Raw genomic sequence first — 16,478 nt, 5'->3', positions numbered from 1 at the left:
TTATTATGGCTATTATTGCTATTACTACTATTATTATTAAAGTTCTGCAGCACAGCTGCAGGACAAAACCACCGGCGTCACGAAAGGCTTCTCACTGAAGGGTTAAAGAAGCACCGCTTCCCACCCGAAGTGACAAGGAGCATTTGATGACGGGAAGGAAGGAAGCAATCGCAACGTTACGGGTGCGGTGTGATCCGAGCAGATTTTTCTCCAGCCCCTCCGGTCTCCTTTGACTTCCCCATTTCCCTCCCCGCGAGGGCGTCGGAGCGTGCGGTTGCGCGGCACCGAGGATGCTCTCCGCTCGTGGGCAGCGCGAGGCTTCCAAAGTGCTGAGCTATGGATTCCTCTCGCCGTCTGTCCCGCGGCGCCGCTGCGAGGGCTGCGTTTTCCCGCCCTGAGTCACGGCAGCGCTGGCGTTCGCAGCTGTGTTTACACGCGGCTTTGAGACTGCCAGGCTCTAGGTGAGCCCGAAGGCGTTGGCAAGCACGCCCTGAGTCAGTCCGCATGACATTTGGGGATGAATGCACCCTGGTGAAATTAGGGAATGCTCATTTTTTTTTTTTTCAGCTGGGATATTTTCCATTTTAAAAAAAGAAAGTGCCGTGTGTACCTGCTGAGTTTGGGGAGGTTTCCCGTATGATGTGAAAGCAAAATATTTTTGTTTTCTCGCCTCACTCGTCTTGACTTTGGCATGTGATTCGTTTCTTTTGGGCATTAATGCCGTCTTCTACCTGCGTGCGTGTGCGTGTACCCCCCGTACGTACGCACACACATATGGATGGATTCGCAGTCACGCAAGTGTTTGCTATATTGAATTCCGCAGGTTTTCTGCTCTCGTGTGCCCTCTCAGAATTAAAATTCTGAATTATAATGGGTCATAATAATTATAATTCTATGACTTATAAATTCATCGCAGCAAAGCAGATTGTCACTGAAATTAAAAGTTACTGTGGTCCCAAACGGGGTATCTTCCACAGCATTTTAACACCTCTGAAGGTTTGGAAGTGGTGACTTCCAACTCCAGAAGTGCCAGCAGTTTGTGCTGTCTGCCCAGCTCTACCTGACAGGCACCGGTTTTGCCCTGGCACGGTCCACGTGTTGCTCCTTGTCTACCAGCGAAGGTGTTCCCAGAGACGAGACAAGCTTTCCTTCAACCACCAAGCTCAGGAGATCTCCTGGTTGGATCCCCTTGCACAGGCTGAACCCTCCAGCAAGCTGAGCTCAACTCTGAAAGAGCGCGCCAAGGCCTTTCTTTTAAACCCTAGCATCCTTTTGAGTGCATAGGGCTTTGCTGGCCGAGTCAAGGCACCTCAGTGCCTGGCAGCACCAAACTTCGGGATAAATCCAGGCTTTGGGTCTAGTCCTGCTTGCCAAAAAAATAATGGCTATAGAAAGTTTTGGGTTTATGTGATCCACTCCCAACGTGGCACCACAGGTAACACAGCCGGCGACCTGCTCCGCCTTTTCTCCAGATAAAGGGATATCATTTGTACTGACCCCCCCAAAAGTTGGCTGCTCCAAACCCAGGGTGGAGGGTGCGTGGTGAGTCCTGAACCCGCTTTACCTGCACCTTCTCGCAGCCCCCTTGGAGCTGTGCAGAGCGGTCCTCGCAGCATGTGAAGGCAGCAGGAGCCAGGACGTGCCATGGACCCTTGCAAAGCCATGGAGAGGGACAGGAGCCACACCAGCCTGCTCGCCTTGGGCTCCCTGGGCTGGCAGTGACTAAGGAATGGCATGGCCCCGCAGAGAAGATGCCAGTCCCCTGGCCAGGAGCGTCTCTCCAGTGTCTATAGAGGGAGGCTGGAGCAATGGTGCTCCTCTCCAAGTGCCTGAAGCCACAGGAGATGCCCGGGCCCAAATGGCATTCTCAGGGAAAGGCTCACAGCCTGGGACAGCACAGGGAAGCTGTCCATCACCTCCCAAATCCATAGGGCTGTACCTGTGACCCAAGGGACACGCTGGGCAGATCCTCCCCTCTCCACAGGTGAAGACCTGTGAGCTGTCAGCACATGGCCCACATGTGTCTTTACCTTCTCTCCTCTCCCTTGGTGCTGCAGTGGTGGCCAGGAGCGCTCCAGAGGAGACCGTGACCAGCAGCTTTGCGTCCTTCATCCATGCAGTTCGACCCGAGCACTTGTCCAAGACCGTCCGTCACAGAAGCAAGAGGATGATCCTCGACAGCATTGGGGTTGGCCTCGTGGGCAGCACGACACACGTGTTCGATATCGCCCTGCAGTACTGCCGGGTAGGGACAGCCCCATATCCACCATGCAGTTACGTGGTCCCCACCCTGACATCCCCACCATAACCAAGGCCTTGTTTCATGGCCAATGCAGGACTTGTGCCTTGCAGTAGAGGGGTGCTCTGGCATCACACAATCACTGCTTTGCTCGAGGTCCTCACCTGAATTCCTCTCCCTTCCACAGGAGCTGTACTCTTCAGTTGCCGTGAGCTCTGTCTACGGCAAGCCAGGAGTAAAGCTCTCCCCAACGCTGGCTGCATTCACCAACGGAGTTGCGGTAAGGCAACTCTCTTCCAGGAGAAGCTCTGCTTTGTGGTGCCTTCAGAGACACTAGTTAGCATTACAGGAGCAGACTGGTGCCTGGGACGAGTAATGGTGGACAAGAAGTCATGGGCTCCTCTGCAGTCTCATGAGCTCCTCTGCAGTCTCATGGGCTCCTCTACAGTTTCATGGGCTTCTCTGTAGTCTCATGGGTTCCTCTGCAGTCTCATGGGCTCCTCTGCAGTCTCGTACACTGCTTTTAGAGGGACCAAACAGCCACCACGGGGACCACTAGGTGACTGGGTGGGTGTTGTGATGGATGTAGCCTCAGCAACATCCGCAAGGACCCCTAGCTCCCTCAGCTCCCAGCTCCCCGCACCAACATGTCCTTATCTCCATTTCTCCGGCAGACTCACTCCATGGACTTTGATGATACCTGGCACCCTGCTACTCACCCGTCGGGGGCTGTTCTGCCAGCTCTTCTGGCAGCTTCCCAGATGCTACCTCCAAGCACCAAACCCAACGGCATGGATTTCCTGCTGGCTTTTAACGTGGGCCTGGAAGTGCAAGGAAGGCTCATGCATTTCTCCACGGAGGCTCACAACATTCCCAAAAGGTAAACCTCCTTTCCTTCATCGAATAGGAAGAGCTTTGGTGAGCCTGTTAGCAGGCTTTCGGGGTTTCAAACTGTTAAGCCGGACTCAGGATGAGGGTAAAGCCCTACTGAGAGCCCAATGCCAGTTCTGCCAGAGCCGATGAGGCACCATTTATTTCATATTCATAACCTCCAGTGATCTTGCCTTAAGTATAACCCTCAGGAGGACTACCGCTGAGTCTACAGTGTGGTCATCTGGGCAAGAGCACAGGACAGGCAGTGGTCCGCAGCCATGCAGGCAGCTTAATGGTAGGCACAGTCCCTGGCACAATTTCTGCCTGTGCCCACCGCCATTCACCGGGCCGTGCCCTGGTGTGGTCCAAGGGCATCGGGATAGCATCGACTGGGAACTGTTACCCTTGGGCGTGTTGGATGAGGTCACCTCATTTGTCTGGGGGGGAGGAAGTTTGGCTGTATGGACACCAGCCATGCCACCTACTCTGAGGGGAAATTAAAAATTGCTTTCTGGAGATGCTGAGCCCACTCTGTTGCCTCCAATGAAGTTTCAGGTAGACGCTTAGTTTTTAGATGGCTAAATTTTGAGTTAGGTGAATCCCACCTGTACCAGAGCTGTGAGGGATTTCCACTGGCTGACTGGGCAGCTCATTTCCAGTCCCATAGCCAGGTCTGGTGGGTGAGGTGCTTGGGTGCTCCCCGTGCCAGGCAGGCAGGGATGCTCATGTCTGCAATTTCCCCTTTAGGTTCCACCCTCCCTCGGTGGTCGGTACCATGGGAAGTGCTGCGGCCACTGCAAAACTGCTCTCCCTCAGCGCGGCCCAGTGCGCGCACGCGTTGGGCATTGCTGCATCGCTTGCAGGGGCGCCCATGGCAAATGCCGCCACCCAAGCCAAGCCATTGCATATCGGAAATGCAACCCGCCTGGGCTTCGAAGCCGCGCTGCTGGCTGCCCGAGGGATGGAGGCTAACCCCTTAATCCTGGATGATATCCCTGGCTGCTCTGGATTCAGTGCTTTCTACAGTGTCTATCAACCAAAACCACTGTCCACACCAAGTGACCATCATGAGTTCCTCCTGGAGAAGCAGGATATTGCTTTCAAGCGATTCCCAGCCCACCTGGGGATGCACTGGGTGGTGGATGCCGCCTTGTCTGTCCGGAACCTCTTCATCAACTACGCAGGGTCCTTCTCTCCCTCTTTGATCCGCACCATTGTGCTGAAGATCCCAATGTCAAAGTACATCAATCGGCCTTTCCCCAGCTCTGAACACCAGGCTAGGCACTCCTTCCAATTCAATGCCTGTACTGCCCTGTTGGATGGCAAAGTGGGCCTCAGCTCCTTCGCAGAGAGCAGCATCCACCGCCAGGAGCTGAGGGAGCTGCTGGACAAAGTGGTGGTGGAGCACCCTGAAGATAATGTGGCCAACTTTGACAAGATGTACGGAGAGGTGGCTCTGCTCCTGCACAGCGGGGATGTCCTGACAGGCAAATGTGACACTTTCTACGGGCACTGGAGGAAGCCTCTGAGCAAAGAATCGCTCCTGAAGAAGTTTCGATCCAACGCCTCTCACGTGCTTCCAGAAGAAAAAATAGAAACCATCATCACCACGGTAGACAACCTGGAGAACCTGTCAGATAGTTCCCAGCTGGCCTGCAGCCTGTGAGGGAACGGCGAGTGGGTTTCTTCATAAGGGACTTGTCCCAGTGAAAATCTGATTCCTTTCTTCATTGGTGCTTTACTATTCAATTCCAAGGACAGGAAAGTTCCCACCCCTTGAAGTCAAAGTAGACGCTTTAATACCAAAGGAGCCCAAAAGGCAGGAGGTGTGTCTGTGTCGGTAATTAGCCCGCAGATTAATTTTCAACTCACAGTTGATGCTGCCTGAGTAGCTGAAAGGCCACTACAAATAAAAAAAAAATAAAAAAAAATCCCATGAGAATCTGGGGTGTCATCTGGAAGCCAGAGCCCCAGAAGGAACTGGGGCTCGTTGTTCTTTTCAAGCGGCGTTCAAAGATAAAACTGTGTGATTAGATAGTTAACTGTCTTGTGATAACAGGGTAGGGATTTGCAACCAGTTAAAGAAGGAGGGATTCTCTCTAATGGAGCAAAATCCAGCCACGAAAGCTCAAAACTCCAGGCTGAAAGACACATGATCACCCACTTAAATAGAAAATCTCCACGTGAGATTTCACTGGTGGGTGGGAAGGGTGGCATAAAGGTTTTTCTTTTCTGTCCCTCTTTTTTTCTTTTTTTTTTTTTTTTTCTTTTCCAGTAAAAGCCGCCCATTTCTCCAGCCCTGGGGAAGCGTTTGTCACTTCTCTGTGTACGAGGGATGGCTTGCAGACCCTTAAAACCTGTACGTCTTTTCTGAATGAAAGGCAAGGTGAGGAACCCTTCATCAGTCCCACACCTGCATCCTCTGGCTCCGGTGAGGTGATCCCTGCCTGTCCTAGGGCTGTGCCACGTCATCCCCCCCCAGCTTTGCACAGGTCGCCCAGGCCCCTATTCAGAGCTGGGTCACCAGAGGTGGCCTCCATAGTCTGTGCATAATTTTCAACTCACAGTTGATGCTGCCTGAGTAGCTGAAAGGCCACTACAAATAAAAAAAAAATAAAAAAAATCCCATGAGAATCTGGGGTGTCATCTGGAAGCCAGAGCCCCAGAAGGAACTGGGGCTCGTTGTTCTTTTCAAGCAGCGTTCAAAGTCCTTTCTGTGCAGGATGCCAACTGCTGAGGCTGGGCCGGAGAGGAAGGTCAGCCACACAACATCTGCTTTCCTTCGTGCTCCTCTGGGCACTTTTCGGATCATGGTCAGTCATGCTGGCCAGATGAAAAACCTCTCACTTGCTGTAAGCAGCTCTGCCTGCAAAACTCTCAGGCAGAGAGGGACTTTTGAGATGGGCACCTCTGGATGGTGACTCGGGGACGTCCGTGCTGGGACTCACATTGAGAAATTCCTGTTTCTCTCCCCCGAGAGGAGGGAAAGCTTACGGAGGCTCAGTCCTTAGCTCATCTTTCCAGCTGGGATGAAATCCATGCTCCTGAGTAGCCGCTCCCTGAAAGACTCCCTTACCCTGCATCCTTTCTGGAGAACTATGCGATATTCCACTGTACATTAAGTAAATACTGTGATTGCTGATCCAAAGGACTTTTTTTCCGATATGATCATCGTATAGGTGCATAATCCATTGCAGAAGCAAGGGTTGCAAGAAGGAATGTGGGCCAGTTCCTTTTCAGCTTGCTGGTAGAGGTCTGTGCAGAGAACTTCCCAGCTGGAGCAAAACTCTTTGCCCCCCCATTAATCCACTCTCTGCTACTGTCGAGCATATTCACACTGAATCTTTCTGAATAAAGAACTGAAGTAAATCTATTTCCTGCATAAAGATTTAATGCTACGTTATGCAGACCAGCAGGTTTTCAGTTTTAATCTGAACATAGGCAATGCAGAGGCTTTCCCAATAGATGGGGAAGGCTGCAGAGGCCAAGCCAGGGCCAGCTAGAAGGCTGGCCCGTGGCCAGTGATTTCTCCAGAGCTGTATATTTACACTGAGCCCTGCAGGCTGTTTTTCCTGGTGAGAACTATAGCTCACGGCCAGCAAAGCCTGGCTGTGGTTAAACATGATCTCCCAACTGAGAGAAGTTACCCAGTGTTTCACCACTAAACAACAAATTTCAAATACTTGCTAAGTTTCCATGACAAGGTTCTAGTTTCCCTTGGTTCGAGTCGTGTGTGAGGTCACCAAACCCCTCATTCCATGCTTCACAGCCTGGTGAACTGTAAACCCACAGGTCCAGTGCCTTCCCGGTCAGCCCAGCTCAACGCATGTCAAGGGAATCAGCACGTGTGACAGAACCGAGAGGGGCTTCGGTGGAGGGAACCGTGGGTTCCATGGATTATCAGTGATTTCAGTGCCCCGATGTTTGCTCCGATGTTCCCGTTTCCCTGCCTCCTGCACCAGGCTGCAGTGATGCCATGGAGCAGGGAAACTGAGCAGGAGAGGAGGGAACTGGCACCTTGTACCTATCGGTGCTGGAGCAGAAGAGCTTTTCAGTTGGGTTTCAGGCTACATTTTGTCCCCGAGATCCAGAAACCCTTCTAAACCTCAGTCCCGCCTTTGCTGTCCCGTCAGATGCAAGCCTGGCACCTTTCAGCTGATGACACTTATAATTGGGAAGGGAAGGCACAGGAAGGCTGGTAGGTCCAAATTCCCTTTTATTGGGCCCCTGATCAGCTGAGTCCATAAGTGGCTTGTCCAGAGCATCTAGGAGCTAAAGGCATACCTGGCATTTCTTTTCATTCACAGTATTTCCTCTAGGAGCCTAGGACCCTGAAAACGCCTCCAGTATCCCAGCCCAGCAACATGTCTCACTCATTATTTCCAGTTTCAAACAGCAAATGTTTCATATCCTTAACTAATGAGGAGGTCCAAACCACTGGCAAGGGAAGCGAGGCCTGAAAAGAGCCGAGGAAAAAAACGGCTTGTGAAAATTATAGACCAGCTGTGTGGCAGTGAGGGCGTTCAGCGATTAATATGGTGCCACGAACGTCCCTGACTCCTCCTCTCAGGCTGAATGAGACAAGAGCCATCGTCCTTCTTTCTGCTGCTGTTCCAAGATAAAATTAAAAAAAGGAAACGTTTCTCCACAGCCTTATTTACGGTAGTGAGCTCAGTGGATGCAGGGACCCTTGCAGTGCAGAGCTGGGCAGGATCCGCGTTAGCAATCGATCCATGACTCCAACTCCACGCCAGAAACGCGTTGGGCTCCGTTGGCCAAGGGGAAGCCCGGAGCAGCGGAGAGCGGGGGGAAGCTGAGGTGGGGGCTGGCGGAGAGGGATGCAGCTGTCGGACCCCTCCCGTGGGCACCGGGCCCCTCCCGCGGGCAGGACCCACCTGTGGGCTCCACGGGAGGCGGAAGGGGCCATGGGCCCTCAGCACCCTGGAGAGTGGCCGCCAGCCAGGACCGCAGGGGGCTCCGTGCCCTGGGGGTTCCCACACTGGGGGTCCCTCCCTGGGGGTTCCCACATTGGAGGCCCCTCCTCGGGGCTCCCTCCATGGGGGTCCCTTCCTGGGGGGTCCCACATTGAGGGTCCATCCCCGGGGGTCCCTTCACGGGGGTCCCTCCCTGTGGGGTCCCACATTGGGGGTCCCTCCATGAGAGTCCCTCCCTGCGGGTCCTTCCCTGAAGGTCCCGCCCTGGGGGTCCCTCCATGGAGGTCCCACCATGCAGGTCCCTCCCGGGGCTCCCCTTACAAGGTAACGGCCATGAGATGCCCGTGGCTTTCTCCCACAGCAGCTCTTGCCTTTGGTTCCCCCAAATGGTTCCACTTGAGCTGAAAGCAGCCTTTGTCCCTACGGCCACCCCTGGCACAAGCTTCCGATAATCGGAAGCACTGAATTTTTTTTTAGGGCTTTGCATTTGTTTTGCGCTGTGGAGAATTTTGGATTCCCCATGAAATGCCAGCAGGAAAAAAATCAGTGCAATTCAGGGATTATTTAAATTTTAGAGAGGTTTTTGACTGTAGAGGTCAGAAGAGGTCTCTCTGCCTTCCAGCGCTATTTCCGTGATGATAACATTGCTACCGCAGTGTGGCCAGCTGGGGAACTGCTCTTCTGGAACCCCCCCAGCCCTTCTTTATTGTTTCATGCTTTTTCAATAATTGAGAAATTGTTTTTTACATAATTAAAGAAAGAAGAAAACTTAGGGCATTCCCAGAAGCAACTGAGTGCCATCAGCCAGAGAGGGCTCTGCTGAATAGAATCATAGAATCGTCTAGGTTGAAAAAGACCTTTAAGATCATCACGTCCAACCGTTAACCTAACCCTGCCATCCCACCACTAAACCCTATCCCTAAGCACCTCATCGATCCTGCCCCACTCTGCTGGCACAGCCTCCTCCTCGCAGGGCTGAGCTCCCACGCCATGCAGGCAGCTCCATGCCATGGCTCTTGGAGCACCTCTGGATGCCTCTTCTGGACAGGGGAAGGCAGGAGGGTTGGCCTTCCTCCCCCGGGCCCAGAGGCTCTCCCAAGCCCTGGACATGTTGCCATGGGGGGGTGTGTGGGTGTGTGTGTCAAGTTTTGCAAGGGGGCTGCAGTTTCAAAAATGAATGACTGAGACAAAGAGTCCGCAGGAATGTGCCATGCGTGGGGATGGGAAGGAGGAGCAAATCCTTCCCAGCTGCCGTGCAAGGTGCATCCATCCCTAGGCAGCCGGGATGTGGGGGCCAGGCACACGCAGCTGGTGCAGGGGCCAGAGCAAAGCCCTGTGCCTGCCGTACCGGGGAAACAGGGCAACCAGGCTGGGCTGCAAGGGGCAGCCAATGTTTTCTGCCCGATGCCAGCATCTTCTAGCGCCTTATTTCCCTGCATATATCTAGGTGAACTCACTGGCTTTAGACGCTGTCCCCTCCGTGCAGACATCTCATCCCTGCTTTTTCCATCCTGGGTGACAGGAACCCCATAACTATGCAGGGTGAGTATGAGGCACGGACCTTCAGCCTCAGGAGCACTTTGTGTCTCAGACACAGAGGCCAAGTTCCCAGGCAGGAACTGGGTTTCAGCAGTCACAGCTGGATTTAAAACACTGGCTTGGTGTGGGAGCACCAGCGCCAGCCAGCCTGAGTCAAGCCAAGGCAGCAGATGGAGAGGAAGGGACTGAGAAATCTTCAGCTGTGTAAAAGTGATGGCAAAGAGGAGAGGAATGACAGGTTCTTCTGTGTTCCTGGTGGACAATGTAGAAATGAGGGGCTTCAAATGAAGCAAAAGGGGGTGTCAGACATTAGGAAAAATGTCCCCATGAGGGTAGCACAGCAGCAGCAGGAGAGATCTTCCAAGAAGGTCATGAAGTTTCCATTGATGGTGATTTATAAAAGTAGGATTCACACCCAGGGGTGAGAGCTGGGCAGGCTGTCTTGGGAAAGCTCTCGAGGTTCACGCAGCCCTACTTTTACGGCTGGGATTTGAGATTTGTCCTAGGTTTGCAAAATAAAAGTTTGATCCTGAAACTGGCCGTCCAAAGCCTGGCCTCTGCATCCTTCCTCCTGCTGGGACACAGAGTATGGGTTGTGGTTAGGGTTCCCCTCCGTTGGCTGCGGTCACGTCTGTGCTGTACCTGGAAACCTCGATCAGGTTCTCATCGGGGTCTCGGAAGTAGATGGATGTTATTGGACCCAAGGCACCAGTTCTGGCCGTGGGACCTTCTTCAATAATCACCCCACAGGCCTGGGAGGAGACATAAGAGCAGGGGTTTAATGCTTGAAGTCTTATCGTCTTAATGTCTTATCAGGGCGCTGTGCACTCTTCCCCTCAGCCTTGGCAACATGGGCTGCTGGATGAGACAATTCCGACATTCCCCAAGACACAGACCTTGCAAGTGTCACTTGGGAGGCTCTGGCTTCATGCCTCTTGGGGTCACTCTGCCCTGTGGACACTCTACGCCTTCCTCACCTTCAGGTGATCCAGCAGCTGGTCCAGGGGCACCTCCGTGATAAGGCAGATATCTGCAGAGCCCGGGACTGGACGCCGAGCCTTGGGTTCAAACTCCTTCCCAGCCTCGTGCAGGTTGAACTTCTGGTTGCCAAACCGTAAAGCTTTGCGATTTCCCTGTGCCCAAAGAAAAGAATCAAAGTGCAATGAGATGTTCGGGGCTGGAAGCCTTCAGCATCCACTCACCCGTGTAGTCCTAAAAGTGCTGGGGTCCTGGCTGTAGTCCTGCTAACTCTGGGCTCTTGCTGTGGCAACCCAAGACAAGAACTGACCCCTGAAAGGCTCTCACGACATCCCTCCAGATGTGGAGTGACCCAAGAAGGTCCTACAGCCACATGCAGCTACTTCCAAACCATAATGATGTAGGTTTTCAGTTTGGGGCACTCTCTGTCCTGCTTGTGTGGCAGCCACACAAATAATGCACAGGCTGACGCTGCAGGGGGAACAAAGCTGAGGCAACGGGGTGAGGAAGGAGATTTTGACATCTCTTTTCTTTGCAGATTCTCAAGATTTCTGCAGCCTGGTATGGCAGCTGAGTTCTGAGCCCCCATGGATATGCAGGACACTGACCTGCCATCTGTGCCCACCCAAAGAACAAACTGAGGCTCACTGTAGCCTTGGGATGTGAGTACAACTGCTTTTAAGAGACCAGGGCAGGAGAGAAGGACATAAGCTTGGAAGTTAAAAAGGTGCAGTGTGTACATCCAAAACAGGCCAAGTGGCCTGAAGCTTGGTCAGGAGATGAGTTGGGGCTGTTCTGTAAATGTTAACCATCTTTTCATCTCTTTGCCAATGGAAATGTCAAAACAAGAGCCTGTCAGACATCTTCAGAGGATGTGTGGGTTTGAGGGTTCTCCTCCTTCAGTCCTAGAAATTCTTTTTCAAAGAACCTTTCTTTTTTTTGTCACTTTGACTCCTCCTGCAGCACCATTTGGACTTTCCTCTGACTCAGCTTGACTCTGTTGAAACTCGGAGCTTGATGGCCCTCAGCTTGGGCTGGTCCTACCATCCCCCACCCCAAGGAGGTGCCCCAGAGACCTGATCTGAGATCCACAAGGACCAGCTACTGGCCCAGGACTGCAAATCCAGGTCCCAAGCCGAGCCTGTGCCCCATGTTACCTTGAAAGTCACCACCTCCATGCCCAGGACTTTGGAATAGAAGGCCACAGTGTCCTCAATGCTCTTCACAGTCAACACAAGGTGGTCCAGGCGCTGGATGAAACATGAGGGTGGGCTCATACACTCCTCCTTCCAGGACATCACCTCAGGGCTGGGAACCACCATGCAAAACCACAGAACATGAAGGTTAGGAGCATCCAGCTCTCGTGGAAACGGTCCAGGCAGCTGTGGAATGAGCTGTGAATGGAGATCAAACGGGTTTTCTTTTGGCCTGCAGGTGGCACAAGTACAGAAGCAATAAACTCTCCTCCTTGCAAGGGCCTCAGACCCCCGCTCTGCTTGGGTGGAACCTGAGCATGCCAGAGCCCTGGCTGGGGCCAGATCTGGAGGACCAGCTGGGTGACCTCGCTGAGGGCTAATGCCACCAAGATGCTGAGCTCCCGATGCACAAAACCCTGTGTACACCAAGGATGGACCACAGGTATGATCCTTCCCTCCAACCCCTCCTGGTGTCCTCACAACCTCCTTCATGTCCAGGCGTGGACATTCATCTGTGTGGAGCAAAGACAGAGAATGAAGACAAGCGGGGCCCTGGCAATGCGGAAAACGTCCTTGAGGGAAGAATATTCTTGGGAAAAGAGGTCACCAGGGCTGAAGCAGCTGCTTGGTGTCCCCATGGAAAGGGGCTGTGTCATGATCTTAGAGGAAGGGGACAGAATGTCTTCCGGTGCCTAAATAATGTAGATGCAAAACATGGACCATAAGATAGGGACTGTGGCCCTGACCAGTGCTGCAAGGATGGGAACTTGCCATCAGTGTGACTGCACTGTGGGACCAAGCCCAAGAGGCCACCAGCTGAGGGCTCTGGGACTGGGCCATGGGGGCTTGGCAGGGGAAGATCAGTTTTAGGAAAGTTAAGAGTGCTGTAAATATGTCAGTGACCTGCTTGTCAGGTCTCTGCTACAGTTCAGCCCCACCCGCAGCAGAGCAGGATCCCTGATGATCCTGCTCTGATGGCCCCGAGGAGCCCCTGATGAGCCCTGAACTCCTGAGCATCAACACGCATGCCAGGTGGGCTCGGGCTGCTTAGCTCATCGGCTCAGCTCATCGGCAGGGCTTTTTGCTCCCCAGAGCCTGGGAGCACCTTTGCACCAAGCTGCCGCGAGGAAATGGGTTTGGCCCCGGTGGCCTGAATGCTATTTTGCTTTTGGTTGATTTTACCATCAGCAAACCTGGCTGTGGAAATGAGGAGGGCTGTGACAAGCCCCTCAGTGACAAATGGAGCCAAGTTTCCCTCGAATCAGCAACAGCTCTCTAATTAGGTACATTTATTTCTCGCCCTTAGAAAGCCCCGGATCCTGACACAAATGACTATTCACTCTTCTGAGACCCTCAAGAGTTCCTCCACTGTCACAAGCTCAACACTCCTGCTGCTTCTTGGAAAAGAACCCAGGTGGAAAATGAACCCTTTCGACAGTAATGCTGCACCAAGTGGCACAAATCGGGAAAACAGCCCACACCACCAACCCCGTCTTGCCTTGTCATTTGCCTTCAAACTGCCGGAGGTCAGCAGCCCACAGGGGGTGAGGCTGATGCTGGAGGTTCAAGGAGATGCAGCATGGGGGACTCGATAGCCTGGGGTTACAGTGGTCCCTGGTGGTTGCTCCTATGCTGGGTTCACACCCTCTGGCATTGCCCTTCTGCGGCAGAGAGCACGGGACATGGCTGGTGAGGAGAGATCCCAAGGCGCTGCTGACACAGGAGCAAGGTCACCATAAAACCAGGCACCGTTTCACCGGGGCATCTGCTCACTGCGGTCAGAGGAGCTGCTTGGAGCAGGACCCTGTCGTGCCCAAGCCCAGGCTGGGACTGCAGCATGACCTGGACGGTGCCCAGTGATTGCACCAGTTACCGGGGCGGGGGGGAAGCTGTTAACAGAGGCGGCTGAAGGTCACCGCTCCTCCCTGCTGCTTGGTCTTTAACAACCTCACCTCTGAGCAACCCGGGCTGAGTCCCTCTGCAAAGTCCTTTCCCACCCAGGAAGTTTTCCTGGGTGCTCCCCGCATCGCCGCCGCAGCTCCCGCCTCCTGCCTAGCAAACCTCGCCGATACGACCCTCTCCTCCCACGTGAGCCCCTCAGCAAACAGCCGCAAGGAAATCCGACTGCAAAAATAGGCTGAGTACCTGTGCGAGAGAGGAGGGAGGGCTGGGCAAGCCGGTGCCGGATGGTTCCCTTGTGACTGTCCTCTTCCCGCTGCCCAGAGCCGAGTTGTGCGAGCAGCAATGTCACAGGAGAACGGGGGGAAAACCAACGAGATGAGAAACAGGAGCTCCGAGCACTGCTCCCCACGGAGGTGTACCTTGACCCGAAGGACCTGAAAGTCCAACTGCATAGAGTTGCTTGAAAAAATCCCGGAAAAAGAGTTGGGATATTTTAGCCACGTCTCTTTTCCTTTGCAAGAGGAAGATGTGTTGACGTGCTACGTTAAAGCGCGCGGTTGAGCTTGGTGCTCAGACTGGGGTGATTTACTGTTAAGAAAAGGCACAGATACCCCAGGAGAAGAGGAGCAGTGGCAAGCAGCCGCCGCAGGCTCCCCACCGCCCCGGCAGCGGGCAGCGGGCCTCTTCACCTCTTTGCCTCCAACGTCATTTTCTACCACGCAACACATGAAGCCTTATCAGCCTGCGAGGCACTTGCTGTCCCTGGGAGCGCTGCAAGCACCCTGCAATAAGATGTATGAGCTGTAGGTGCCATGCTAACAGCCAATATTTAGCAAGGAGCAATAGAAAAGGAGCCGCAGGGTGACGCGCACGGCTTTGGGTGCCTTTTTTGGACACCTCTTCCTGCGAACAGACATGTCCAAAGGGGTTCTCTCTGGCCCAAGGAAGAGTTAGAGATTTTCTTTTTCTTCCTCTACAAACCCCAGATCTGTCAAAAATAAAATGGAGTTTTGAAAGGCCCGAAGCTCTCCGGGCAGCTGGCTCCGAGGGATTGGGTAGTTCAGGCTGTGGAAAAGCTGCTGGGCAAGTGGGTCAAGGCACAGGACATGTTCAAATCGTTCTGCCTTGACCTTCTCCAACCCAGCTGCTGACGCTTCACTGTGTACAGCAACAGGCCAAATAAAACCCGAATTTCTGATATGTGGAAATAGTGGAAAATGGTTTTTTGCCGCAGGTCAAGGGAAGGGAGATCTGCGGGTTGCTGTGGGAGGGAGAAGGGAAAGCGCCTGTATCCTTTTTGTACATCCTTTTTGGATTTTTCTCCCCTAATTGTCCCAGCTGGCCCCCAGAATTTCCCCCAAAGCTGCCGCATGGGCTATCGTCTGCTGTCAACCAGCAACGGTGGGGGTGAGCAGGTTAGATGAGCTAATCCCGGGACATGCAATGCCACCCTCATGCCTTCCTTGTTCCCAAGGTCATCGTGGGTTTACTCGCACTGGAGAAGGCAGGGCTGAGGTGGAAATCCCACAGCCAGAGCTCGGCACAGGGGTGTCCCTTAGGAGTCCTCCAGTGGGGGGACTGCCACCGGTCTCAGTGCAAAGCAACAGAAAAGAAGAGGGTGCCAATGCTGGGGGAAAGAGCTCATAGATCTGCCCTGAGGGTGATGACAGAAACCAGACTGCATTTATTTTCAAGACATGGGTGCTCTGCAGTAGCCTTGTGCCAGCTGGCCCAGAGTGGGGCAAGCAGGATGGAGAGCTGCTCAGCTCGCGCTGCAGCCTGGCTTGAAGGAGGTCATCAACACCTCGTCCCTCCAGCAGCCCCTGATTTTCACAAGACATGTGGGAGCCTGCTATCGTGGTGATTTCTGCTGTCCTGTCCACTCCAGACCAAGAGGTTCAATAGCTACACGGTGGGGCTGGCAGACAGGGGGGCAAGCAGCAAGTGGACCTCCAGGACCTCATTTCCTTGGGAAAAAATCCTAATATCTTTTCTTTACTAAAGCTCCCAAAGTTGTTCCCACAGGTGCGAGTAAACGGGACCATTGACACTGAGACCTGCCAGGGCTTTGAGGGCACTAATTGGCCTTAATAGCCCTGACCAGCCTCACCTGGGGGCTTCCACCCACACTCATGGGCCCTGGAGCATATTTAAGCTCTTCTCAGGGCCTTTGCTTACTGCTTGAGTGTTGGTGTAGGGGTGCTGGTCTCCAGCCTAGCCTCATCCTCCAGCCTAGTGCCAGATGTCCCTTAACCTGGCTGATGGCCATGCTGATCTGGAATTTGGCTTATAGACTGGCATCCTGGTCCTTGAGCCAGTGCTGTCGTTATGGACCTGGTTGTTATTTTACATCAAACCAAAGAGTTCAGGATTTTTTTTTTTCAAGAGAAGGTTACAACAGACAGCGTGTTAGCTCTATGATTACGATCGCAAGATACAGAGGCAGTGTTTCCAATGACAAAAATATGCTAAGGAGTTGTGATGTTGCTATAGGATGCTTCAGAAGAAAAAGGGGTAAGAACAGGCAACTCCCTGAGAGACCAGTTTGGTTCTCTAGAACTGTAGCATTTGCTCTGCTCCCGTTTACATGCAAGTAAATCTCTTCTTAGCTAAAAGCAGTAAAACTTTTTGTATTTATAACTCTGAGCTTTCACCTCTCCCTACTGAAGAGCTGGTGGAGCAATGGTGCATGTTCTGAAACCTGGGTATGGTAACACAACACGCACCTGAGTGTCTCAGTGTGTTGGAACCCTCTTGTTTTAGCACAGGTTTGCTGTGAAATCTGAGAGTAGATAAAAAGGAGGGAGATCCTGGAGA

At 53.2% G+C, this 16,478-nt stretch overlaps 2 protein-coding genes across 2 annotated transcripts in view; one reads left to right on the top strand and one right to left on the bottom strand.

Annotated features, from left to right (window-relative positions):
* Nucleotides 1–4,778, top strand: part of LOC104127973 (cis-aconitate decarboxylase) — a 13,689-nt gene extending 8,911 nt beyond the window's left edge. The window contains exons 3-6 of the mRNA XM_035896155.1: nt 2,058–2,245; nt 2,427–2,519; nt 2,914–3,119; nt 3,860–4,778. Of these exons, the coding sequence (XP_035752048.1) occupies nt 2,058–2,245; nt 2,427–2,519; nt 2,914–3,119; nt 3,860–4,778 (1,406 nt within the window). The remainder of the gene's footprint in view (nt 1–2,057; nt 2,246–2,426; nt 2,520–2,913; nt 3,120–3,859) is intronic.
* A 5,406-nt stretch (nt 4,779–10,184) lies between these two features.
* Nucleotides 10,185–11,885, bottom strand: GLOD5 (glyoxalase domain containing 5). Its single transcript, XM_009640685.2, has 3 exons — nt 11,721–11,885; nt 10,563–10,718; nt 10,185–10,337 (listed from the first exon to the last, which is right to left on the bottom strand). Exons 1-3 carry the CDS (start codon nt 11,883–11,885, stop codon nt 10,185–10,187), a joined length of 474 nt encoding a protein of 157 aa, XP_009638980.2.
* Between the last annotated feature and the right edge of the window lie 4,593 nt (nt 11,886–16,478).

Source organism: Egretta garzetta, unplaced genomic scaffold, assembly GCF_000687185.1.
Source record: "Egretta garzetta isolate BGI_Z169 unplaced genomic scaffold, ASM68718v1 scaffold226, whole genome shotgun sequence".
NCBI lineage: Eukaryota > Metazoa > Chordata > Aves > Pelecaniformes > Ardeidae > Egretta > Egretta garzetta.
This window is presented reverse-complemented; position numbering and strand designations above follow the sequence as displayed.

Excerpts from the sequence above, each read along its gene's own strand:
- GLOD5 (XM_009640685.2), bottom strand. The coding sequence starts at position 11,885 with ATGGTGGTTCCCAGCCCTGAGGTGATGTCCTGGAAGGAGGAGTGTATG. Across the intron at positions 10,719-11,720 it reads TGGAGGTGGTGACTTTCAAG|GGAAATCGCAAAGCTTTACG; the intron begins GTAACATGGGGC and ends CTTTGGGCACAG. Across the intron at positions 10,338-10,562 it reads AGCTGCTGGATCACCTGAAG|GCCTGTGGGGTGATTATTGA; the intron begins GTGAGGAAGGCG and ends GTCTCCTCCCAG.